This window comes from Halichoeres trimaculatus, unplaced genomic scaffold (genome assembly GCF_033239565.1).
Source record: "Halichoeres trimaculatus isolate MK-OKI-2021-1 unplaced genomic scaffold, fHalTri1.1 fHalTri1_scaffold_16, whole genome shotgun sequence".
Taxonomy (NCBI): domain Eukaryota; kingdom Metazoa; phylum Chordata; class Actinopteri; order Labriformes; family Labridae; genus Halichoeres; species Halichoeres trimaculatus.
In genome coordinates, this window is record NW_027437194.1 from 18,051,117 (window position 1) to 18,077,145 (window position 26,029).

Consider the following 26,029-nt stretch of genomic DNA (forward strand, 5'->3'; position numbering starts at 1 on the left):
GACTTTTTCAAACTCGCTTAAAAAATCCTCACAGAGCCTTTATTCCTTTTTGGAAGTTTAAAGAAGAACTGATAGGTGAAGATGGAAAGGGTAAAGTTTTTCCATTTGATACCTTTAAATAAAAGTTGCGTTAAGTTCCCCTTAAGTGAAAAAAGCAAAAGTCTGATCATGAAGTAGTTGGAAAAACACAATTTAATCAGCATTCTGCAGCAAACACTTTGTTAGCGACACTTCAACAGTTTCAAGTATGTACATAACAGAAAACCCCAAGTCAGAAAGATTTACACAGAGTTGACCAGAAACAAATCATCTGATCCATGGGATCTATTGAGGCCCAGTGATAAAAAAAGGATCTCTAAACTTTCTGACCATATCTTAAAAAAACAAACACACACACATACTGAATGTAACCCAGATCATGAGTTTCCCAACTTTACAATCAGGAAGAAAAATGGTGCTTTCCAGTGTCTTGGAAAGAAATTAAATTTAGTCAGATCAGTGATTCCCCCGGTGACACAGCAGAGGATTAAAATAAGACAAAAAAAATATTTCCATCTGCTCAGCAATCCCCCATCTCTTCAGAGACAACGTGACATCAAAACAGCTTCCTTTGAAGAGTCTCACTGCCTACAACATCATGCCAAAATGTCAATTATGAGGCTTATTTTGTATTACGTGAGTGGACTGGGCTAATCTCAGATTAGCTTGATGCTGCTTTTCCAAACTCTAGAGGTTTCTATTTGTTTTAATGCTTGTAAACTTAAAACTATTTCTTAAATTAGTAAAATATAAAACATGAACAGATCTTCTTATGAGGAAATAATTTGTTGCTTTTGTATATTTGTGTTTTGTTCTTACTCAAAGGAAAGCTACAACCAGATTTTAAGCCTCAGTTGAGGTTTAAAACTGAAATGGCTGTTTATTTTATATCTGAAAAGGACACCACTGCTCAATAATGTATGTATTCTATACCACTCCTCCAACTCTGAATGTCAAACACCCACTTAACACTGATTTGAACCACAAAGTGAATGTCTCTCAGCCCCATTCTGTGTTCCCTTTGACTTTCCATCCGCCCGTGGGAGGAGGCAAGAGGGAGGGTGGAAGGTCAGGGATGGAGAGGAGCTGTGGAGGTACGTCACATTCTGCTTGGCTGTCTTCATTGTCTTCTTTGTTTTTTAGATCTCTGCAGTGATAAATAATTAAAGAGGTGAATTTTAAATTATCGGGAATGACCATTAGCCATGCTGACCATGAAATGAGCAGAGTTATTACCCTTTGACGCCGAGGGCAGTTTGCTTCTTTCTCCTTCTGGAGAGCCAGTCTTCTATACTTCGCCCAGGCAGGAAACTATCTGAGTCCTCTCTGAGCCGCCGTTCATCTGAAAGAGAGAAACTCTTGCTCCTGAATATTTAGATAATTAAAAGTGATCCAGATCTAATGCACGTTAGACATTTGATGACATTTTATTTCAGGATTACATAAAGAAACCACATCTTCCTCTGTATGTCAAAGTTTAGAGATATATGGACCTATATAATAATAAATTGTTTATAACATGAAATCAATATTTATGAATGCTCTGTGCATTATGTGAAGCATTTGGGGTTTGTGGTGTGTATTCACAACTTAGCTCACCCTCCACTTGTCTTTTTAAGTTATCCATGTCCTCCTCTGACATGTGAGAAAACCGGCAGTTCGGACCAAAATCACAAATTCCTACAAAAAAAAAAAAAAAAAAAAAGAGAAAACAAAAACACTTTTAGATATTTAAATTTGTGTACTGGTGATGCGATAATTGAGCAGCTTCCCTGTTCTGTTACCTTTCTGGAGAAACTTCCTGCAGGCTTTCTTTGCCTGCTCGTCATACAGAATAGCTGAGGAGTCTGTGAGAAGAAAAATGAATGTGTATCCATAGTTGTTTATATCATCTTTCATCATAAACAAAGATGCAGACAGCCATGATGCTACGATGAAATATAACCCTGTTTAATTCTGCAATAAAGACCTCATAAAACAGGTCCAAGACTTCGAATTTTAAATAGTTAATTCTTATGCATGAGATCACCCGCTAGCTCCAAGAAAAACACATTTACACTAAAACACTGGGTGTCATTAAAAAATAAAGCATCCCATTAAATTTCACTCACAGAGGTCTGAATACAAACTGAAAGTCTCACCTCGGAAATGGTCGTACCAGGCCTTTTTAGCTCTGTGATGCTGAACACCGTTAAGATGTTTCTTCCTGTTGTGCATGTTGTCCTGAAAGGAGCGGTCACAGTAGTCGCAGTAGTATCTCTTCCCCATGTTGAGGGCTTAGAGCTTAAACCAGCAAAATGTCACTTTTTTAACCACTGAAAGGAAGTTAAAAAAAAGAAACAAGCAGTTATGAATGAAACGGTCGGTAAGTGAAAGCTGATACATTAAGAACAGCCGGAAAATATATGGAAAGGCATTGATCTTCTAATTGTTGAGTTGAATACTAAAGGCACTGTTGCTACAAAGCTCAAAACAATTCAACCATTTTTTGTCATGATTCAATATCTGACGAAGGACTAATCCAACTTTTAAGTCTCAATACTAATACCAGCCAATAGTGATACAGTCTGGTACCAGAATTATTATAATATTATCTTTCTCCCAATTTTTGTAATCTTGTAGACCAAAGTGAAGTAAAAATGTGTTTAAACTTGTTATTTTATGAAATTCTAAATGAGTGGTGAGTTAATGTCCAATATTACTTCCAATGGTAAATCTCTGATTACAGTCTAACTGTAAACCTCAGCAGTGAATAAGTGAGGAATTACCCCCCAAAAATCTCATCTCTTGACAGTCAGACATCCCACTATTTATAGATCTCTGCTATACGAAATGTAAACAATAATAACAACATCTTTAATCATATAGCACCTTCAAAAAAATGTTCACATGGTACTTGAACAGCTTAAAGTACAGAAGAGAGTCACAGGAATGACTTAAGAGACAAGCAGTCATATTAAGCATACAAATACAAAATGGAAGGGTTTTCGGAAAAGGAGGTAGAGTATGACATCACATAAGGTGAAAACAGGAAGGGTTAAAAGGTTGAGAAACAATGAGATTCAAGAAATAAAAACAAAGCAAATAGTTAGAAGCACAAAGCTCAAAAGCTACAATAAATAAATACATAAGTATATAAAGCAATTAAGAAAGATGCGCTGTGATTCTCTTTCTCTCTCCCTAAACTAAGACTGTTTCAGCAGCATGGAGTTTATCGCTTGGTGTGACTTACTCTGGGGCAATGTATTCAAGAACTCAGAATACAAAAAGGAAAGGCTGTCTTGTCACTGAATGTCGTTTGTCTTTGTAGCAAATAATAAAGGCACAAGACTTCATTTCAGTCCTTTTCATTACAAGCAAAAAGTCACAGCAGTATTTATATATGCCCACACAAAAACCAATAGAACTACATTTTACTTTTTTTTTTTTTTTTTTTTACAAATAAGACCAATTTGCCACTGACTTTAATCTGTTTTGATACGTTTGCAACAATACAGCCAATATAACAGCTTTATAAACAAGACATTTAATGTATAAGTCAACTTTTTAAAGTATGTACACGTGGCATAATAACAGCCTGGAAAGCACAGATATTTGAGATCATTTGTTCCATCATTCCATCAGTTGTAAGGTTCTTAAACAAGCTGTAGGGCTGTTAGGGTTGTTCGCCATTGCACAACTACAAAGAACCTCAATATCGTGTGTGTCGTATCTGACTGCACAAAATTGATGATGTCCATGGGAGCTATTTATTGAAATTCTATATGTGTAATTTAGTTTGTTTAAATTTGTATTTTGTGTTACACAAGATGCTTCTAGGGACTTCTGCTGCAAACAAAATGCCTCTAAAGATTTTTTTAACAGATAGAACCAGCATGGTACCCACTGACAAACATCACCCGCGCTGCCACAACAGAGATTTTAGGTGGCGTTTTTTGCTGCCATCTACTGTTTAAACATAGGAGGTGCCTGTCTTTTTCATGCCTTGGTAAGGCTCCCTTCTCAACACAGGGAATACTAACACCAGGAAGCACCAAAGAACAGTGCTGTATGGAAATATAAAGATGTTATTAATGTGCAACCATGTAATGCTAATAAAAATACTTTCATAGACTTAGAATAGCAAATAACAGTACAAACAAACCCTTAGCAGTGATAAACTGGACTGTTAGCTCACATGCTAGTTGGATAATACTAGTTGTAGGTATTAAAGATTAACTACTTTTCCATCACTGTACGTTGAGCTCAAATACAAAGAGGACACTTACCATTAATAAAACAGCGATGCCCTCGGTAACGATACCAAACAGTATGAAGCAAATTAATTTAGAAAAACTCAAAACAAATGCTGATCTGTCTGCATACTGTATTGCTCCGCTTACGGAAGCTTTGCTGGGTCAACAGTGAAAACGTCAGAATAGTGCGTCACCATCCATTCAGCGCAGGCGCATTATCCCACCAACATGGCGCTGGCTAAGTCCGTGTACAATCTGCTCTTCAGGAGAACATCAACTTTCGCCATAACCATCATGGTTGGCGCTGTCTTCTTTGAGAGAATCTTTGACCAGGCCGGAGACACAATTTTTGAACAAATGAACCGGGGGGTAAGTTTGTCCTTTGGGGTTTTAATGTTCGTTTTATACTGACCTTGTAAGCAGAGGGCGAAGCCGCGCTAACCATAGCTGTGCTAACAGTTAGCGTGCCTCATAAACCTCTTAATAATTCAGGTCAGTCAAGTTATCTGTTAAAATTGTGAAGTTTATAAAACATTGTGACTTATTCTAGAAACTCTGGAAACACATCCAACACAATTACGAGGAGAAAGATGAGGAATAGGACGCGGTTTCGGGGTTATCCAAGGCTGAAGTGCATCTGTTGTCACACTTCCTTAACCCATTCTCCCCGGACTTCACACCGGAATCAAACATCAGTCATCATGGACAATGTGCCCTAAATCAGGCCCAGGGTTGCCAGCGGCTACTTGAGGACCTGTGGGAGCTGATTCACTGTCCAGTCCAGACGACCGTCAAGATGGAGCAATGGTTCCCGTCACCTCGTCCCCCTCTCATCTATTATGTTTGTAATGCTTCTCAGATTGTACATGATTAAATTAAACGTGTGGTAATGTCTTACGTTTGTGGTAATGCTTTTATTGATCACATTGTGGCAAATATCACAGAAAGCTGTCATTCTAAGTCTACACTTCAATTTGATAAGTGTAATTATCTGCGCTAATACTGTAAAAACAATAGAGATATTTCGACCATTACAAAACAGCGCTGACAGGTTGGCAGACATCATCTGTTGGTCAGTTCTGCTATGATGTTTCTTTGTGCTTTGATGTTTATCAAATCAAATATAGGTACATTACCTCATCAACCTGTTTCTTTATTGTTTAACTCGGTATTGGCAACTGTGCACCTCCTGTGTTTTCAGTTAAAGCTCATACACTATTAACTTTCAGTTTTGGCTCAAGAGTGGCTGATTTCTTACACTGTGTATTGCAAAGAGCTCAGTCCTCAATTGCCTTGCATATCAGAAGTGCTTAAGTAAGATACATACACAAATTAAATCTTCTTTCTTTTTTTATATAAAAAGGATTGAGCGTTATAGCTGAGTTAACTTGTAAGGTTAGATAACAAAGATTTTTGTTATTTAACCTAAGTTAAAGAAAAATATAGATATATACCTGTCAGTGACATGAGAAAATATATTGTCAGATCAGCAAGCAGTTTCAAAGTAAAAAACACACAGAAGATGATACCCTTATATAGTATCTGTAAAAATAAAGTGATTACTTTAGACTTCTGACATAAGCCATAAGACAGCATCTGCGCCGGCACCCTCAATGAAGAAAACAATGCTTTGAGGACAGCTGTGTTTGGCAGGGTCAGGTTAGGCCAAAGCCTGTGAAATGCAATGCACTCAAGCACACATATTGCACCTGAGCCTTAGGCCTCTAGGGGGTACACAAACTCTGTGTACCCTTATGAGAAACAAGCACTACATTTCAATTAGTTTTATAGCTACCACCAGTTGCTTAAAAAAAAACCTGATTTGATTCCAGTCACACAAAAGTACAACTAACTCATATTGTGTCTCCTAAACCATGCTTCAAATTTAGGCGAGTTTCAGTTGTAGAACTTCAAACTTCATTGAATGAGTGTTACCAAGACCCCTAAGCATGAGTCTCAGAGGCCCCTTGTGTTTCATATAAAATCTTTATTCTAAAAATATCCGAACAAGTTTTTCAATCAGATTTTCAGTTCATAAAATTGTAACTTGGTATTTGCAAGAAACACCAAGAAAACAAAAAAACATGTAAGTATAAATGAAATAGAAACTTCAACACAGACTACCGTCCAACCCAAGTATAACATAACATTAATAAATCCATCAAAGAAGAAAGTTCAAGAACATTTACTGTACTTCAGTGTTTTGTTCCTCAATATGAGGCTTGAACATAAGAATATGAGAATTAACACAACTGATTCATCAAGTTAATATGCTGTATATAAATAGTTTTACATTAAAAAAAACATTAAAAAATACCATTGAACACAGTAAGTACTATATGTATACTGAAGAATGAATTACTTTCTTCTTTCTTTCTTTCTTTCTTTCTTTCTTTCTTTCTTTCTTTCTTTCTTTTCCTTGTATATAAACAGTACAAAATAAAAGCACTCATTGATAACAGAACTGATCCATTCTACAGAAGCAAAGCTTATCACATCCTGCCCTCATTTTTATACTCTTTAACAGACATTATAAATATCATGTTTGTGTATCCGTAAACATTTCATATTAAAAAAAAGACACAAGTACGTTCTCATTCTATGCCCAACTTATTTTTGTCATAAAATGTGTATATAGCTGAATTTGACAACAAGTATGTTTATACTCAGTTTTAATGCATTCCATGGGGCGTTCTACATTTTTTCGGGGGGTTCAGACTGCTGGATGTTTCACTACACAATGACCTCTTTAATATTGGCTCCCATCTCTTTTGCAGATCTATTAGATGTTTTCTGGAACCCTTTTTTTCAGTATTTTGAACATAAACTGAGGATTTTAGAGGATAAAAATAGATTATTTGTATGGTCCAGATGACCAGCATGATGAACCTAATTGCTAATTTTTGCAATGTGTATATCTGTTTCAGGTTTCCTACATATGTATTGCCCAAAATTTCAACATAATATGATAAATACAGAATAATGAGGAAATGGTACAAAATGAGTAAAGATTTCTGACCCAGTATGTTTTGTTTTACTTATGTTTCAAACACTTCTTGAGAACTTGGAACACAGCAATGAGTTTACGGTCTATCAGGACACCCAAGAACCTGATCTCAGAGACTATTTTAGCTGCTGTATTGTCAATTTCAAGTCAAACTTGCATTTTCCATTATTAATTTCCTATGACCACTTAAATTAAGTAATAAATGAGTTCATCCAAGTCACAGTGTGGTAAACAGAATCTTTGAGCCAGCCCCACAGTCTGGTTAGCCACAAGCTAACACCCAGCTCTGACAGGTATTGTATTTCAGGTGTGAGCATTTTTTCACAGATTGTCCTGAATTTTGGCTCAACATCTTTCTTCATGTTGTACCCAAGAATGGACGATTCCCCAAATGGCTGCCAGGGAAGAAACCGTCTGTCCTGAATCTTTTGGGCTTCAACTGCACCTCCACCCTCGATACAGATGTACTTCATTTCAGCATTTCTCCTCCTGAGCTGCTTCACTTCCTGTTTCATTCTTTCTGTCCCAAATGCCTCCACTTTGGCCCAGAAGGTTGCGTTGAAATGCTGGTAGAGTTTCCAGTCGGCTCCATTCCACTTTAAAGCTTTGGCTCTCAGTTCGGGGCTCAGCTTGGATACAGATGAGCTTTTACGGGTGTTGAGTTTAAAATACACAATGTCCTCCATCGTCCAACACAGTTTGTCCTTGAGCAGAATGAGCGACTCCTCAAAATATTCTGCTATGAGAACCAAATCCAAATGTCGGGATATGTGATGAATATTCCTTATTACCTGTGGATCTTCTGCCTCTAGGTTGTTCTCAAAACCAAAGTCAAAAAAGAGCAGATTTCTGAGATAGAATGAGTTAAAAGCGTCCGGGCTGTAGTAGGTTTGAGGGTCGTGCAGAAATTCTACCAGTTTGTTGTCTCCGTTGATCCTCCATGTGAGAGGAACAGCTTTGTGGTAATAATTGAAGGACGACTCAAAGAGATCTACAGGGTCTCGTAGGATTGTGATGTACACAGCGTCTGCAGGCAGGAGCTTGGCTACTTCCTGGTGGTTGAAGCGCATGTGGTTACAAACAATGTTGAAACAGTCACCAGGCCTGTAGTCCCTCACCTGGGAGCACAGGAAAGGTGACGGGTAGAAAAAGTCATTGCGCCCATCAGGGAAGGCGAATTTCAGCCTGTGCTTTTCTCCAAATCTGAAGAGGATGTTGAGTATGGTGCTGCTGGCGGTTTTATGGGTCTTCATGAACATGATGTTCACTTTTGGAGAGCACTTTTCAGGTTGGGACTGCGTCATATTCCTCTTTGTTAGCTTTGCCATTTGAAGGGGGCATGAGTCTTCTTCTGATTCTCTATGAAAACAAGGAAACAGATCAACCCACTTTTCTCACTAAGACTATGTGCTCTGTTTCTTATCCTTACCTTCTGTTTGCCCCTGTTGGACTTGTCAAGCTGTACAGCACCAGCATGATGTTGGCCAGCAGCACCCAGAGAATCAGACGTCGTATCACATGCGAACACTTCTTCCGTTTGATGTCAGACATTGTTTGTTGCACAGTGGGAAGCTGAAAACGAGTTTACAGAGCTCACATTTATTGACCATACCTCCACAGTGGCCATTTTTGTCTGGTGTCATGATGAAAGAGATAAGCTCAAAGCCTGTTCATCAGCACCATTTTCCAGTGAGAAAAGTAGAAAGTTAAAATTGTGACAAAATAGTTCAAAAAAGTAAACAATGAAATTTCATAAAAATTGCAGAAAGAGGAAAAAAGCACTGAGAGAGAATAACTGAAAAACGTGAAAAGTGCAGCATCATTATTTTTTGTCAGATAGAGCCCGGAGCCCTCATGTTTATACGCTAAACATGTTGACAGTGCTTAAATTCCTATCCCACACACATAGCAGTGAATAGAGACAAAGCTACTAGATTTAAAACGAATACAGCTAACTGTTTTTACTTAATTTATTTGTTTTGCAGCAGAAAAACACAATTTGACTTCAGAGATACAATAATACATCAATATATTTTAAGTGGGACACTTCTATGATGTTTTTTTTTGTTGCTGTTGTTAAGAGAACAGTTATTTAATTATAGTTTGTGCTTTTGTTTTGTTACAGATTATTTCACACAAAAATCATCCCATAAGCACAGTATGGCTCATAAGGTAGCTCATGAGAAAGATCTTGATCTAGATTTAGGAGTCACTATCTTAAAGAATTGGAACTCCCATTGGTCATAAAATAAATGGAACATGCAAACGATAAAACCAGGACTAAAAAGAAAAAGCTTACATACCTGCAGATTAGAGAACTGGCAGTATCAGGAGTAGGACCTCTCTGCTGTCCAACATGCTGTAGACAAACCGAAGCTACTCCTCATTGGCTTGGAGTGGAGAGATCTCCAAGTAAATCCTCCCACAGGGATTGTTTGTGTGTAACAGTCTGCTGTTGGCTGACACACCTCAACAAAACCCCTTGATTCTCGGGAATTAGACTGACATGTAGCAGCATGCGTTCAGAAAATGACTGCAGATCTGTCAAACTCAATTCACTTTATCAAAAGAGATTCTTCAGCATGGAGGAAAAAAGAATCTCAAAATTAAAAAAATTCATACATAAATGGGCAGCTGGTCTTCACCTCCTTCAGCTCTGTCAATATACTTGTGTTAATTTCCACTCACCTTGTTGTTAAACATTAACAGAGTGTTTTTATATAGCGTGACTTGACTTCTTGAATCTCAGCATCTGACCTTAATTGGAGGAGTGTTATCAGCTGAAGAATGTGTATTAGAACTTGTTGGTCCAGTCATAACAAAACCACCATAATGATGTGTTCTCATGTTTCATAGTTCTTTCACAGAGAGATGCTGGGTGGTTACGTGTATCCTCAAACACCCAGTATAAAGACATGTGGAGACATGTGTGCGTCATGTTTTTACAGACTGTTAGATATAACATTCATTTAAAGAGGAAGTGGAAAAAAGACAACTTTTCAAGGATTGTGTAATTGACTTTTGGTGCAAACTGAAATCAGGTGAGCAAGACACCTACATGAAGCTGGGTTGGAAAGGGACTCTAATCTGGAATGGATCATTACTTTGTATGGTTCATTGTCGGTCATGGACACTAAACTTTTTGTGGCTTCAGCAATATTTTTACTACTTTTTCTCCTGTGTTTTCTCCTGTGAGATCCTACATGTAACCATGGCTGCATTGTTTACACGTGAACTCAGCTGTTAGCATCTTATAGCATGTCAATGCTAACTGGTGTAAGGCCTGATGTCTTCCCACAGGGTGAGGAGAAGGAGGTGAGGACGATGTGCTGGTTCTCAGGTGTGAGCTAAGAAGTGACGACATGGACCTGTCCTTCCATCCATCGTTATTGGGAACGTAAGATCTATCTCCAATAAGATGGACGAGCTAGCTATGCTAACCCAGCAACAGAGGGAATATCAGAGGGCAGAGTAGCGTCATGCTATTCACAGACATGGCTACAGGAGCGAACATCAGACACCAATGCCACATTGAAAGAGCTTTACCTGCTGTGAACAGACAGGATCTAGGAAACAGAGATGGAGCATGACTGAAGAAGCTCAGTCCTGAACTCTGTGGAGGTGGAGACTGGCTGAACTGGAGAATGATGGACAAGCTGTCATCATCTATTTTCATATGGACCTTTTTGCATTTTCTCTACACTTTCTTATTTTGTTTTCTTGATTTCTGCTGTGACTTCAATTTCGTTGTACTTGTTACAATGACAATAAAGTTCTATTCTATTCTTTTCTATTCCTTGTATTTAGTTTAGTTTTGCCCCCTGTCCTTGTGTGTTTCCCTCTTCTTTGATTGTTGTCAGTTCAAAACTTAAAATCTCATGCAAGAATATTTTGTAACGTTTTTTTTTTTTTACTTTTTTATTTTTATAGTAGATATAACCCTTGTAGGTCTGGGGTAAGCTCCAAATAAATACCAACCCTGGCCACCCCTACAAACGTCAGAGTCCCAGTTTGGCATCCCCAGTCTAAGTTCTGCCTCTGAGAATAGCTGAAACCAGACCAGTTAGACATGGCTTTTGCGGAATTACTCTTACGCAGGGCTTCGTAGTTGAAAGGGCCACAACCTTAAAAATAGTTTTTGTTTCAGTTATTTACGGTTTAAATTCTGCAGTTGGTGCCTGGATTTCAGGACAGGATCTTGTTTCACCTTCTCCATCAAAGATGGTTTTGGCCCAGCAGCTCTCCAGGCTGCCCTCACCTCTGTAATGTCTCTGAGGATCCTCCTTGTTTTTTTTAGAAATCCTGTTAGTTTGGATTTGGTTGATATTTTTACAGCCAAACTCATTTTTTAATTAACAGGCCTTCTGATTTTCTGACTAACAGACTTATGACACACAGGTGGGCTTCTCTAAATGTTGTAAATAACTGTTTAGTAAACCTTTGAGATTCTTTTACTTACTTAGTTTATTCCTATACAAATGTGGTTTCAGCATCAAGTATTTAAAACAGCCAAGTATTAAAGCGACATCACTACCAGTATGACTTTTGTAAATACCAGCTCTATAAGTTCTGGATCACAACAACATTTTCTCATGTAACAGCAAATTTCCTTTGGCATATGAGTGATTGGAAAACCAACACATCATGGTTTGCATTGAATAACCAAAAGAGCTAGCACTAAATTATTTAAGGACAGCATACTCCTTTTCTTCTGTCTTTCCCAGAGCATGTGATTGTGAATCAACACCTCCAGAAACAGAAAGAAGAACAGGTGCCTGGAGCAGAGCAGAGCAAGGGCAGATTTTCATTCTGAGGTAATCTTTCTCTCACATGAACCACGTGCAAAAAAACTTCCTAACACGCCGTCACGTGTATGAGAATGGGACAGACAGGAGGACTGTTAGGACATTGCTGTGACTTTGGCTGTCAAAAAACTGAAGTGGTTTTGACCTTTTGGGGTACAAAAGATAAAAATCACTGAGTTTAATTCAACCCATTTGGTCTCAAACATTTTGAACATAACAAAAGTCACCCTGAAAGAGGAAACACTGGGTAAGGCTAGCAGGTTCTCAGTCCAGCTGAGTTGTGTTTTATTTGGTCCCAGGACACCTAGAAGCTACGCTACTGTTGACTTTGGCTGGTAACTCAGTCAGCTGTATCGATTCGGCACAAGTGACCCACTATCTTTTATGTGGCAAAGTAGTTTATGTCAATGACATCCAAGTACGTCAGAGAAGATAACAAGATCCATGTCACTTTGAGATAAGATCAGGAGTTTCAGCTGTGTTAGCTTCTCAACTATCAACAGTCTACGACATCAGAAGCTGAGTTTTGTGATTAAAAAGTGGAAAAAGATTTTCTTAAAGGTCTCAAGGAATTTCAACTTAGCTGTTTACAACATGGACTACGCATGTTGTCTTTCCAAGTTGTGGATTAATTTGCAAAAGAAGTCACAAACTCAGCTTCTGGGATCTGTAGCCTGAGTGGGTGGGGGTACTGTGGTACTGACTTGCTGCCCTGATTGGCTGCCTGGATGTAGTCAGGGGGTGAGGGTGGAAACCAGTGCAGACGTATGCAGAGGTGGAAAAACACCAGAAATCATTCAGTGTCAGAGCAAACAAAAAGAGCCCCACATCCTTTATACCTGTTACGATCACAGGCATGATGGCTTTTGGACAGCTGAAAGTTTAACTTCACTATTGGAAGCTGTGTTGGCTTTTGATCCTGTACAATTCAAATGAAGAAACCTCCTTTTTTCTGATCTCCAGCAAGGACATAAAACTTTGTCTTGTATAACTCTTTAACCCTCCTTCCCGGCTTCAGTTTGTCATTAACATAGTTTCCCTTAAGACTTTTGAGGACCAGCACTTGTTCAATCAATCAATCAATCTTTATTTATAACGTGCCAAATCACAACAAAGACATTTTCCAAAAAACATGAACAGGTCTAGACCCATTGTTGATAGAATTTTATTGGCGGAAACCCAACATCAAGACAGGATAGGGAGTCTTGTCTCATCTTAACCCACCATGATTACAGCACTTCACAGAATTTAGCAAGTTACACTGACAATAAAATATGGAAACAGTCTCAATGACGTCACCTGTCTCTTCCTGATACAGTGAAATGAAGCCACCCGCGGACGCAGCCACACTGGATATGACACCAGCTTTGAGCTTCTTTTCTCTAACAGCTCAGCCAGCCTCATGCGGATTCTTGATGTGCAGCAACTATTAGCACTTCCGCATAGGCTTCATTTGTTGCCCCTTGGTTTGGGCTTTTCATGAAATTTTAATCACAGCATTTCAAGACTGTTAATGTTTGGCACCAAGTTCATGACTCTAGAAGAATGCTGCACCCAATCCAGAATCTGTCTCTCAATAAGAAGAGGCAACTAAACCTACTTAGATATGACAAAGCGTCTTTAGCTACCATTAATTGCAATTTAGCTCTATAGAAATAAAGACTGATTGATTGTTGTTGCAGCATCAGATGAACATGTGAAATTTTTTGCGTTCATTTCTAACTTTAAGTTGTCAGCTCTTGTTACAGTAGTACATGCTGAAGTGACTGACACAAACAAACCAACTGCAGCCATAATACTCTCGTTTTTTCCCATGGCAGTTAACCTGTCTTGCTAAAACATTTGACATCTTGACTCTGCAACACAAAAGCAAAACCAAGGAGAGGAGGTGCTTTCATATGCCAACCGTGAGGAGGCCTGTTTCTTTCTTCATTCTGAGGATTGCTTGGCTTGAGGGTGACAAGGTTATGTGTTTCTTTTTCATAATGTGACACCTTTAAACTGACTCGAAATATTATTTGCAGCACAAACACAGCACTTTCTTCTTGATTTTTACTTTATTTTATTGTACTGACACATTTCTGACAACTGTACAAAACATAGCATACAGTGACACATCAATAAGAACCCAAACACAGAAGAATGGGACACATAAAAGGAAGTGCACAAAGAAAAGAGCAAATATCCTCTTAATCATTCTAAGTTTAAAACTTCACAATACACTAAATCAAACACTGTTTGAGAAAAGAAATAAGCTGGGTTTTTTTCATGAATCAGTAGAGGCAGGTTGTGTATTACTGGTACTGTCTTAAAATCGCAACACTAAGAAAGATGAACACAAATAACTGTGTTATTATAATGTTGTTTTAAATTCTTGCGACTGAGGTGAAGAGATGAACATGCTGTGACAATAAAACCTCAAAAAGGGGACCAAAATCTCTTTTTGTGTCCAAATCAAAGCAGTACTTGTTATAAACTCTGCAAAACAGGATGAACCCACAGGCACTTTCTCCTCTCTCGCACATTATGTAAGATAGCAGGTGTTCTCAGAGTACTCGAGAGCAGTCTTCCCTGAAAATCACAGCGGTAACCTTCAAGTGTTTGTGGAACATTTGGGAGCACAAGGCTGCACAGATGTTCTGATTTTGTGCTTTGAACATCTGCTGCCGTCCTTTTTCCTCATTTAATGATGACAAAACATGGAAACAGGACCTTTGGTTGTTTTCTTTTACACTTAATCTCATCTTCACCTTTAGGATATGGTCAGTTGTCTTTAGATAATGAAAGGCTCATCGCGTCAATGATGCTGCATGTTCTGTTTTCATGGACAACAGATTATGACTTGAATCCAAAAATAAAACTCTACAGTAGATCTTCACAGTGTAATCAGAATTCTTAAGCTAATATATTCATGTGCAAACTAATTATTCCAGTAGATTCATATAAAGACACATAGTATCAACAAAGCACATGCAGAAAAAAGTTTCCTCTTGGAGGAGTGTGCAGAAGCTGTACAGTAGTAAACTGCTTCAAGTTAATAAAGAGAAAATAATCATAAGGCACTTTTTATGTTAGCCTAACTTCACCCTAAAAAAAGAAATAGAGGACACTTTTTTATACACAGGTTAAGGACCTTTGGTTACCAACAGATACAACAGTTTCTACTGAACAGTTAAAAGCTGTGTTCTGAGAGCGCTACCAGATTCTGATAAAGGAACAAATCGTTTAAAGAAACAGCAGTTGTATCTCCACAATGTATCATTGTGGTGTTTTTTTTTTGTTAAATATACTGAAAACATCAGAATATTCTCTATTACAATCCGTCCCACACTTAGCCCAGCTGTCAGTTTAACTCTGGCTGAGGAAAGACATCAATCTCCCTCCTGAGAGGAGCAGTCAGTAGGTAGTGGTACAGTCAACAAGGAGGAATGCTTACACTGCAGTTTGCAGGTGGAGGTCCTGTGACTCAATACACAGGCGTGTAGAAAATCTGACCGGCCAGCACCCTGCGTTTCAGCTCCTTCCACAGCAGGCTGCGCTCTCTCTGCGAGCCCTTCATGAAGCCACGGTTCTCCTGGGCCCGGCGAGACAGATATGGAATGACCTCGTTGACCGGACCGTAAGGGACATACTTGTAGACGGGGAATCCTGCTTGACCTGTTCGCGACAGAGAGGAAGGAGACACGTTTAGATCAATGTGCAGACACACGGCTGGGTGTACATTCCATGGTATGGGCCTGTGTGTATGGCCCAACAGCGGGACTGAAATACTCACACTGTACAAACATCGCCTGTGTTGTAACAAGGAATATTTGATACATTTAGATATGTTATTTTTTTAATCATTAAGCTCATATGATTCATACAACTGACATAAAGTGTATCAACATTCTGTCAATGTAAAATACAACTTCACCTTTCTTCTTCTTTTGAGCAGAACTGAATTTAACTTAATTAGTTAATGTGAAGAAAACTTTGTAAAAACGTTTTTTGTTAATATGTTGCATTAGTAACAAGAAAGTGTTGAAGCCATGCAAGTCGTTTGAAGATATTTATATTCTGCATACGAGTAAATATTTGTACTTTAGATCACTTGTTGTAAGGATTAAATTCATAAAATTTAATGCTTTAAAAATTAGAAGAATAAAATATTTATGCTAATTAAAAGATTTATTTATACCTTTAACTGGTTAACATTTTGGTTATGGTTGGAGTCGTTAATGATTTAGGTCAGCCTTCTTTGTTTGTGTTTGGTACGAGCGACACACTAAAATGTTTTTTGACATTTAAACAAGTGAATTTTCAGAGGTCAAAATAAATGAAGCATAAACTACAGACCTGTGAGAAATTAAATCATATTAAGTGGGTCTCAACAGACAAAACACAATCATGTCTGTAGGTCTCTGGTGGGAGGGCAGGTGGGTCTGCTTTCTTTTCTGTCAGTTAATCTAAATTTTAAAGAGATTTATTTCCACAGCGGTGTGATACGTGACTGTATTGAGAAGATGAAATGCAAACATTTAGATTTTTTGGGGTTACCATTTTTCCTCAAGCCTACAAGTTCATACTATTCAGGTGGGTTTTTAAACTCTTTTGAGAAATCTGTTTCAACAGTAACAGAGATGCAACAAATTACACCTTCATTTTCCATCTACGGAAGCTAATCATGTGTAAAACAGCAGAATTTTTCCACTCAACTTTAGGATTGTACCCAATTTTCACCAAGGTAAAGCAGAGACTGTCAGAAGTTTCTATGCATTTTAATTGTATTTAAATTTAAATTGTTGTACTGTACACATGCATATTCGTACTTGTCCTACTACTTGAAGCATATGTATTGTTTGATTTGTATTTATTTCATTTTACCAACTTTATGGTAGCCATTAGACTCTTCTCCCTTATTGCTGTTATTCATTGTCTGTTCTTCTGTGGGCTGCATGTTTGAGAGTATAAAATGTCTTATATAGATAAAGATGAGTCTGGTTTTATGTGCTGTTGAGTGCATGATTCCCAGGTTAATTTTCTATTTAGACTCCAACAAAGTCAGAAGTCTTGTCTTGTGCTTTGTGATCTGTTTTGTTCTGATTGTTACACACAGCATCGTATCATTACACTGTGCACTGAGACTGATAGCACCCATCAGCATTTTGAGATTAAGGACCTCAAGACGCAGGAGTAGTTTGCTTCAGCTATCTAAAGGTTGGATAAGTCCAGTCAGTGGTTGTGTGAGAGTTGCAGCGCTGACGTGTTTTGGGGGGCTCTGTTTCAGCAGAAAGTCTCTGATCACATGGCCCTGTGATGTAAGTTCGACGTGATTTCATAACTCACTGTTTACTTTTAGTCCTCAAGCTGAGCACAACATACCTAGTGGGAAGCTGATCTGGTCACACATGCCAAGCAGCTGTCCAAAGTAAACCTTATTCTCAGTGGGTGAAAGGCCCATCTCGTTCATCCTGGGAAAACAGACGACAGAATCACGCAAGTTAAAGGGCTATTATGTAATAACCTCTGCAGTAGGTTGTTACACTATGTACTATGTATACACTATAGAAGGTGCAGCAATGTACAGAAATAATCCCAAAAGCAGGGGTTTTAAGGCTTTTACCAAAGTTTTCTGAAAACCTACATTTTAAGAGTATATTTCACTGTGTCCTCGTTATGAGTTGCAACCATGATGTTTGCTTTCCTGCTGTGGTCAATCTCCTCCAGCACGAACTCCAAGCACCTGAGCAAGAAACACATGGTCAGGATTCGGACTAAGTGCAACAAAAGCTGTCAAAGAAATGTGAAAACGTACTTGTGATACATCCTGTTAGTGGCCTCGTAGTCTGGGTTAATGGGGTCTTCGTAGCCGATCTCCTTTGCTCTGTCTCTCTCTTGGTACATGTATGCACCACGGACCAGTTTGGCACCAAAGTACCAGCCCTCCCGCCGTGACAGCTCAACGTCCACAGTCACATTATCATATGCCTCCTATTATTATAAAAAAGAAGGGTTAGATGATTCACAAAGCCTGAAAGGGGACAGAATCTGTTTGGTTTTTTTTTGCTTTACCTTGAGGTAACACTGGTACGTGTTGAAAATGATTGGCTTTTCTCTGTTAAACTTCCTCTGCATCTCCAGGGTCAGTCGGCTGATCGCCGGCTGGAAGTATGTCTGCTCAGCATCCACCATCAGCCTCACCCCGTTCTCCATGGCATGCTGTGCACAGGCACAGTTTTTAAAGCTTGCACAGCTCTATGGTGAGATTATTTGTAAGTGTGTCTTAACCGTACAGGATTCCTCACCTTGGCTAAAATATCCACTCTCTGAAGCATCCTCTTCATCTGCTTCTCCTCCTCTTCGGTAAACTTGTTCAGGAGAGGTTCCAGCTGGCCTGTCTGCAAAAACAACACACAGAAATATTGAATTCTTTGGTATTTCCATTTAAATCAATCTAAAGGCAAGGGGTGAAGACTTTTATCAGTACATAACAGACAGGGTAGGGATGGGTGGGGACGAGAAGAGCGAAAGTGCAAGAAAGTATCTCTTCTTAGACTGATCCTAGTGTCTTATCCACACTTAATACTTTCTGTTATAAAAACAAGTTCACGATAAATCACTTATGTTGTGTTTTACTATCATTTATTCTCTCATCTTATCAAAAAATGTTAACTTGTGAAACACAGACATCATGTTGTGTCAGCAGGTTCCTGAGAACAGAATCAATTTCTTGTACAAGACTTTTATCAACATGTTCCTGAAAAGTGATGAGTTCAGCTGAAGAGGAAACTTTTCTAACGAAGTTTACTTTGTTCATTTGTAACTAACATTGTTTTTAGTTTAAGGGACCATCCACCAAATGTTTTTTATCTGTTAAGTAAGAGGTCAGACAAACTGAGTTCATTTGTTTTGCATGTTTATAAAAGTATATAAAACAAGTGTATTAAGGATCTTACTCTGACTTGCCAAACTCACATCATGCAGATAAGAAACTGAACCCAAGAGCATGGGTGACACTAACTGACCTAAGAAACAGCTCAACTTTTGTAACTCTTCCACCAAAAAAGAAATCTTAATGTCCGAGGCTCACCTCCAGGTTTGGTACCATCAGCAGATTGGACATTTTTGTTGTATCGTTGATCAAACTGTTCCAGTCCAGCAGATCTATCGTTCTGAAAGACGTGACAAAATATTAATTCAAAATATGTTGCATCTGAAATTCAGTCTGTCAAATCAGTTTTGTTGCGGCTACATTACTGTGGAAAAGCTCACAGAGATGAACTACACAGTCTTGTGAGCATTTACGCCACTATTTACACACTTCACATTTTTTCCTGCCAAATTGAAGGAATCTTAGTCTAACAGTTTGAAAATATAACTTTTCATGCTTGTTGTGTCGATCTTACCCTGACAAACCCAGCTTCTCTCCAGTAAACCAGTTCTCAATGTCATCCTTGGCTCCCACACCCATCTTAGCCAGACTCTCCTGCAAAGAAACATTTCAGCGATGACACTTTTAATGAGTGAACACTGGATGTGAGAATTAAAGTCCCTATCAGGCTGAGACATGCGCTGTGACTAAGCTAAATTTCAGATGTCATAAACTCATGATGAACCTTGAGTTGCTCCAGCTCCAGTTTCTGTTCCAAAACCGTCATGTTAGAAATTCCTTGTTGTGCTGCGAGAAGGCTGAAGAAGCGTCTCCATTTAACCAGGACCTCTGAAAACTGGAGCTGTGAAGACACAAGAAAAAACAGTTTGAACACATCCTCATTTTGCACTCAGAAAATCACAGATCTATCAGTTTGGGTTAAGGTTTTCTTCACCTTAGCTTTGGTACGGACAATACAGATACTGATCTGATCTGATACTAGTATTGATTTAAGTCTCTTTAATTTTGGTTTACAGAGACTTTTCTAACTCTGTAAACCAAACTGGATAAATACATTTTTATACTGACTAAATAACTACTTGATGGGATTATAAATGTGTAAATGTAAGGTGAGTAAATCTCCAATACCAACAGGAACTACAATTTAACACTATGGAGCCCAGTGTAGCACCGGCACTATAATTTGCATTTTTAGTTTTGATTGGCTGTAAAAACCAGACTAGTTAGATCCATTAGTCTTTTTATGAACCATGGGGAGTTACACTTTCATTTTCAACACGTCCCAGAGCACTGTCTCCTTCCTCTACTGTGTTTGCAGATATTCAGTTTAAAGTGTAGACAACTAAAACATAACAAGAAAGGCCGTGGTTGTTCACATCCCATGGTTTATTTCACTTCTAGTAATTTATTTAGTCAATCTGGACACAAGTCTCTACATTTCACTAAAGTTTGGAATTTTATTTGTGTGTAGCAAAAAGTTTTAAACAAAATAAGACAAGAAAGAATGTAAAAATATAGAGACATGCTCTGGCAGACTTGGTATGGTAGGTCATAAAGGGTTAACTAAACCTCAGCAGTGGATAAGTAAGGCGTTGACAAAACAAGTGTGAAATACCTCAGACTACCCGGCATTGATGATGTAACACTTGTACATGGTTGTTGTAAACACAGAAGAGCACAGAACTGATTTGATTAGATTCGTCTATGGCCATTTGAATCCGATCTTACTTTTTGAGTCTGTATCCTACAAATACCTGTTACCAAGACTGAATCTGTGTATCCCTGAATTTTAACACAGAATATGTGGCTCTTTTTTTAGGGTATGAATAAGAACTTACAAGAAACTGAGGCCGTCCAAGAGCGGTCATTTTGATTGCAGAAAATCCATCAGCAGAGGCTCCACCTAAATATATTCAAGTATTTTCACTTTTTCTTTTAATGTTTCATGTTTTACAATCATGTGTAGCTCTAACTACTCACCAGAGGCTTTAATGCAGTTTATGAACGTCTCCATCTGGTTATCACATTTAGCCTCGTCTGCGTAGAAGTACGTACGAGCACTGATAACTCCTCCACGTCTGTCCCCAAATTGTCTATGGGCCTTGTACTTTTTCTCACGGTGATCATCGCCTTAAGGAAACATGAGCATGGTATTATGAGCACATGGAAAAAACTGCATTTAAAAGCTATTATGCGTAGGATTAGAGAAGGTTAGACACACTTTCACCAACCAAACCCTTTTACCACCAAATCTATACTTCAGCCTTCAGTCTTTTCCTTTAAAAGCCTCATATCAATTTATTTCTGTCAATGAGCAGAAATGGTCTGAACCTTTGAATGTAGATTAATTATTTTCTGTGGATGCAGCTCAGTAAATATCCTTCCATAATTTCCAAGCCCTTTTTTAACTGCCACTCAAGTTACATCTCGTTGAATTCCAAATGTAAGGTCCTCAGAGGTAACTGAACTTACTGATGATTAAGTTTTAACATAGTGCTAAAGACAGCCCAGCTATGTGAATGTTATACCAGAGGGTGAACATCAACCCTGTAATGCACATGCTGTCTGTAACCCGAACCACGTCCCTGCTCAGTGTCTCCCCTGGACTGCACCGATCCCACTCAAACCAGATATAACCAGCACCGGAACCACCGCCACCACCACATGACGGAACATACCAGACCTGACACTTGTGTCGTAACCTTGTCAAGATGACCACTAAATGTCAACGCAAACCGCTTGGCCAGACTAGCAGGTCTCTGTCCCTGCGGCAGCTCTGTAGTCAATGAAGCACGCAAAGAGCTGATCATTTGGAAAACAAACAAGCTAAACATCACAATTAAGAGAGGAGCAAGGAGTTCTGTACAAACCTGGGCTTTCTTTCTCTGCTTCGGAGACACAGGAGCTGAAAAAGAAAGGAGGGGATGGTGTCAGCACAGAGAGGCCTTTCAAAATAATGTTACTTATATGTGGCTCCATTTAAAAAGGGACATAAACAGGCTTTTCAACAGCACATGATTAATTTAAGGACAAAGAATTAATCTACCAAACACAAATTATTTTTGTGCTATGCTGACAAATCTGGATTCACAAAAAATGTGATTACAATGTCATTTATTCAGAAAATTATTTCTTACAATGAGAAAAAAGAGAAAGTGGGGCTTTGTGTTGACTAAAGGCAAATGTTTTCACAAGTCATAACCAGTTTTGCTCCCTCTGGCTTGAAACATGTTGAAAAAAACAATTTGTGAGTTTTGATGATGACCTCTTTTCTAAAACGTGTGGTGACATGAGGAATTAACCCACAGAATAATACATCAGAGCATCTGTGTTATCTGTGCGATCGTCTTTCTGCTCTTGACGTTTTTTGTCGAGTCTTTTTCAAAGGTAAATGTTTTGGAACAAGATGAAAAATGTGAATCCAGCCCAGTGTGTGTGTATCTGTGCACAGAGGGACAATCCTCTGTTTAAAAATAAGCTTATTCCCAGCACAGATCATTACATAACACCTCCAAGCGTGCCCAATGAAGGGTGCCAAAAAGAGGGCAGCCTTCGCTGCAGGCAGCTCAGCCAATGAGATAAGAGGGGTCTGTCCTGTCTGACCAATAGAGGAAGGAATCTGTTTTGCAGCATGAAAAGAAATAAACATGGTTGGGTTTATGAGGAGGAAAACTACTGTGGATTGCGGATGACTCAGGTTTAATTTGATAACGAGTAAAACAGAAGCAAGGTCACAAGATGAGCTGATAACAAACTCATTCATAATGTTGTAAACACACTGATCTGGATGTAACAAAATGAGTCACACTGTGGTGTGCTGAGAAAAATATCTTGTAAAAAATAAATACATATCCTAAGTTCAAAGACAGGGTATCTAAAGTGGTTTGACTGGTTTTAAATAAACCTGTTGTCTGCTTAGAAGAGTTAAAGCCCTGAGGGAGAACAAGGGGCCCTATAAGGCTGTGTGTACTCAACAGGTATAAACACAGAGATACAAAATGTTTCTTAACACAATAACCTGAAATTTTTGTCCTGAAAGCAATGACTCATCACGAGTTGAGTAACAATTTCATAATCAAATAACTCACTGTAATAGATCAGGAATTTGGCTTAGCACAGATTACCAAAGTGAAAATAAACTTTATATAACAATCGAGCAGTCAGGAGCTTTAATTGGAAATCTATTCATGCAACAACTTTGTTTTATTCCTCTACATGCTCGTGTGCAGCTCCTGTTACACAACCATGAATATAAAGTAGGAGGTTGCTTTTTCAAATGGCCTTCTTAGGTTACTTCCAATTTTGCCAGAGCCCTTTCATGTGCCCTTCAGAGAGCACAAACAATCCTGCGGTAGTGCATGTGATACTTGGCAGTAAGAATGCAGTAAACTCCAGAGGGATTTCTGGTCTAGTTTGTTATGTAAGTCATAAATCACACATCATGTGGTGCACATATGAAACATAATGATGTTTATACAGATAAGTGTTAATTAAGTTTTAGACCATTTTTCAATTATTCATCCATACTTACTCCATTTCCTTTTTCTCTGCCTCCTCTTGTGTCAAGTCCTCCTCGACACTGTAGTCCAAAACTGCCCCCACACCAAATGCCTGGTTCTTTTGGATCAAAGGTTTGATGGAGTTGTGGTCTTCTCCAGCCACAAACTGACCATAGAAAGTCATCTTCATCATCTGCTCAAACATCCACTGACCGAGCACCTTCCTGCTCAGATCCATCAGCTGACACACAAAACAAAACAAGGTTAGGAGGTAACTGTAGAAGTAGTTCATTATTTAGTGTCACCTGATCAATAATGCAATTATTACGTACCACGTATATTTTCCAATTTGAGTAATTAAACATACTCACCTCTTTGTTCTTTTCAACAAGGACGTCAATTGTACACAGTTTGAACACCAGCAGACTTCGAAGCAGCTCAATGTTTCCTTTACTTTTGTAAGCTTCCTGGGTGTTGTCGAAGTCGACGCGGATTTTATTCAACCCTCTTTTTGTGAAACTTTTAGTCTGGCTGATGAGTTCAACCGGCTCAGCCTCCACCACGGTGCACCCATCCAACTGCTGCTCCTTGTCCTCCTGGCTCTTTGTGGAAACGACCGTTGATCGGCATCTTCCCGGTAAGATGCGGAGATTCTTAACATTACCAGAGTTTACCCTCGAAAGAGCCGAGACAAACTTTGTGTACGACATGTTTCCTTTCCTCGCTGAGCTTAACAGTTAACAACACAACACGGCTGCTTCTCGTCTGTGAGATGCTGCTCTGTGCGCGCTAAATTAAGTATCCCTCACTCACAAACCACAGCGTGCATGTTTGACTGGTTTGACTCCAAGCACGTTGAGTGGGGCGGAGCTCAACGTCAGGTGTTGTGCAGGGAAATGCCTCCCTGCCAAGAACTGCATGCTCCACGCAGGAACGCGCACTGCTCATTGTGAAGCAGCACATTAACAGTTTGAAAACCAATACAATTTGATTTCTGAGGCTTAAAGAGGGCAAATGACCAGAAATTCAAATACTTTGTATCATTTTTGTGTCATTCATGTTGAAAAAAACAAAACAAAACAGTAAAACCATTCTGCTAGCCTTAATGTTGAACTGAAACATTGTTTCTTTTTCAGTATAGCAACAAACAAGGGGAATTAAAATCTGGTAGTTAAATGAGAAAGTTGCAGTGCAAATGTTTTATTATGTCTTTTTTTAATTCAAAAGCTTAAAACATGGATGAATTTCTTAAACTTAGCTGTTCTGACAGGTTGTTTGGTGGTATGGGCTTACCACACTACTCTGCACATGTTCATAATGTGACCTTCTGGGTGGATGCATTTCCCGGCAACACGATTTCTGATATGTGATAGTGTCCAACAAGAAAAGAGAAAATAAAATAAATAAAAAAAAGGGGGGGGGGGGGGGGGGGGGATAAAATAATAATAATAATAAAAAAACAAGGTAAATTCAGGCAGAATTAAGTTTATCCAAATATACATCCATCCATAAAATTTCTGTTCTTGAGTCCTGAAAGTCTGAAACCGATTGAAGAGCAAATTTTGAACCGTCCGGATAAAATAATTGTCTTTAGAAGCTCTATTGCCAAAATTGTATTGTAGATATGCAGTTGACCTTTGTATAAGAGAGAGGATCCACACTTAAAACGTGTTTTGGGATAGGAGGTGCTTGTGAAGGTTTTTATTACACATCTGCCAAGCAACACATCGTTAGTGCAACCTTCTCATTTCAACGTGTTTCAGTTCCTCTTGTAGGCTATATTCAGTAGGCCTATTGAAAAGACAGCTTTCAGTCAACCATTAATACTAAGCACTGTTTCCTACAAAGTCCATTAAACATAAAACGATATTAAAGCTAGATTTTGGATCATGTGTCGCCTGTTTTCAGCTCCACAGAATTTTTATTTTCATTGGTTTTAAACCGTACAAAGCCACAAATGTAATGAGGTATGCGCGTTCCCGCGAGGTGCATTCTTTCTCGCCGGCCAGGCGTTTCTCGTCACAACATCTGCATACTGTCGTGTCTGTTTTACGTATATAATTCTAACTTTTCTTCGTACATAAGTGTTATTCGCCTTAAGCTGCCAAAAATCCCACTTTCCATCGTCTATATTATTGATGCATGTCAGCACGTTGATCTCATGTGACTGCTAGAGTTACCAAATGAGACCTTCAAAACGACAGTTTGGAAGTCACGCTGCAGCTTAAAACACTGCGTGGGATAACAGGGAATATTATCGGGATTTAAATTAGGAAATAATCATTAAAAAATACGTTGTGCCGATGTTCTAACCTTCTGTCAGTAATTTGGTTGTTATGTAATAATCACTCGCGGAATGTTCACAATCTCGGTGTCTGGATGTGGCTGTCTTTATTTTTTGCCGAACATTCCTGATATAATGATTTTTAGGTTTCATCAACTTCTCATCTGTTTTGGTCGTGTTTTCACATGGGCGCATCACTGCCACATGCTTTTATATTTGCTCGTCGCTCGAGAAAGTATCTCTACTAGGAAGTGATCGTGCCACTTTCTAAAGCGGTAGAACGTTG

At 38.7% G+C, this 26,029-nt stretch overlaps 4 protein-coding genes across 4 annotated transcripts; 1 reads left to right on the forward strand and 3 right to left on the reverse strand.

Moving 5' to 3' along the window:
- Window positions 1-174: 174 nt before the first annotated feature.
- On the reverse strand, window positions 175-4,449 carry zmat5 (zinc finger, matrin-type 5). The gene is made up of 6 exons (XM_074691196.1): window positions 4,308-4,449; window positions 2,181-2,354; window positions 1,824-1,886; window positions 1,639-1,719; window positions 1,276-1,381; window positions 175-1,186 (listed from the first exon to the last, which is right to left on the reverse strand). Exons 2-6 carry the CDS (start codon window positions 2,305-2,307, stop codon window positions 1,039-1,041), a joined length of 525 nt encoding a protein of 174 aa, XP_074547297.1. The 5' UTR covers window positions 2,308-2,354; window positions 4,308-4,449; the 3' UTR covers window positions 175-1,038.
- Window positions 4,450-4,502: 53 nt separating this feature from the next.
- uqcr10 (ubiquinol-cytochrome c reductase, complex III subunit X) lies at window positions 4,503-5,328 on the forward strand. Its single transcript, XM_074691197.1, has 2 exons — window positions 4,503-4,643; window positions 4,825-5,328. Exons 1-2 carry the CDS (start codon window positions 4,503-4,505, stop codon window positions 4,873-4,875), a joined length of 192 nt encoding a protein of 63 aa, XP_074547298.1. The 3' UTR covers window positions 4,876-5,328.
- A 2,144-nt stretch (window positions 5,329-7,472) lies between these two features.
- On the reverse strand, window positions 7,473-8,832 carry LOC141805783 (galactosylceramide sulfotransferase-like). The gene is made up of 2 exons (XM_074690973.1): window positions 8,711-8,832; window positions 7,473-8,640 (listed from the first exon to the last, which is right to left on the reverse strand). The coding sequence occupies exons 1-2, from the start codon at window positions 8,830-8,832 to the stop codon at window positions 7,473-7,475; spliced, it is 1,290 nt and encodes a 429-aa protein (XP_074547074.1).
- A 4,755-nt stretch (window positions 8,833-13,587) lies between these two features.
- Window positions 13,588-24,277, reverse strand: prodha (proline dehydrogenase (oxidase) 1a). Its single transcript, XM_074689674.1, has 14 exons — window positions 23,831-24,277; window positions 23,492-23,700; window positions 21,831-21,865; window positions 20,941-21,090; window positions 20,799-20,863; window positions 19,685-19,801; window positions 19,475-19,554; window positions 19,159-19,240; window positions 18,374-18,466; window positions 18,141-18,287; window positions 17,884-18,059; window positions 17,713-17,811; window positions 17,451-17,539; window positions 13,588-15,743 (listed from the first exon to the last, which is right to left on the reverse strand). Exons 1-14 carry the CDS (start codon window positions 24,167-24,169, stop codon window positions 15,553-15,555), a joined length of 1,872 nt encoding a protein of 623 aa, XP_074545775.1. The 5' UTR covers window positions 24,170-24,277; the 3' UTR covers window positions 13,588-15,552.
- Between the last annotated feature and the right edge of the window lie 1,752 nt (window positions 24,278-26,029).

Bases quoted from the DNA above. Each gene is read 5' to 3' on its own strand.
- zmat5 (XM_074691196.1), bottom strand. From the start codon at position 2,307: ATGGGGAAGAGATACTACTGCGACTACTGTGACCGCTCCTTTCAGGAC. The intron at 1,887-2,180 runs GTGAGACTTTCA...TTCTTCTCACAG, and splicing joins CTGGTACGACCATTTCCGAG to ACTCCTCAGCTATTCTGTAT. The intron at 1,382-1,638 runs GTGAGCTAAGTT...TCTCTCTTTCAG, and splicing joins CTTAAAAAGACAAGTGGAGG to ATGAACGGCGGCTCAGAGAG.
- uqcr10 (XM_074691197.1), top strand. From the start codon at position 4,503: ATGGCGCTGGCTAAGTCCGTGTACAATCTGCTCTTCAGGAGAACATCA. The intron at 4,644-4,824 runs GTAAGTTTGTCC...GACTTATTCTAG, and splicing joins TTGAACAAATGAACCGGGGG to AAACTCTGGAAACACATCCA.
- LOC141805783 (XM_074690973.1), bottom strand. From the start codon at position 8,832: ATGTCTGACATCAAACGGAAGAAGTGTTCGCATGTGATACGACGTCTG. The intron at 8,641-8,710 runs GTAAGGATAAGA...TTGTTTTCATAG, and splicing joins CCAACAGGGGCAAACAGAAG to AGAATCAGAAGAAGACTCAT.
- prodha (XM_074689674.1), bottom strand. From the start codon at position 24,169: ATGTCGTACACAAAGTTTGTCTCGGCTCTTTCGAGGGTAAACTCTGGT. The intron at 18,467-19,158 runs GTGAGCCTCGGA...TTGTTTTTGCAG, and splicing joins TGATGGTACCAAACCTGGAG to ACAGGCCAGCTGGAACCTCT. The intron at 17,540-17,712 runs GTAGGTTTTCAG...CTGTTTTCCCAG, and splicing joins GTGAAATATACTCTTAAAAT to GATGAACGAGATGGGCCTTT.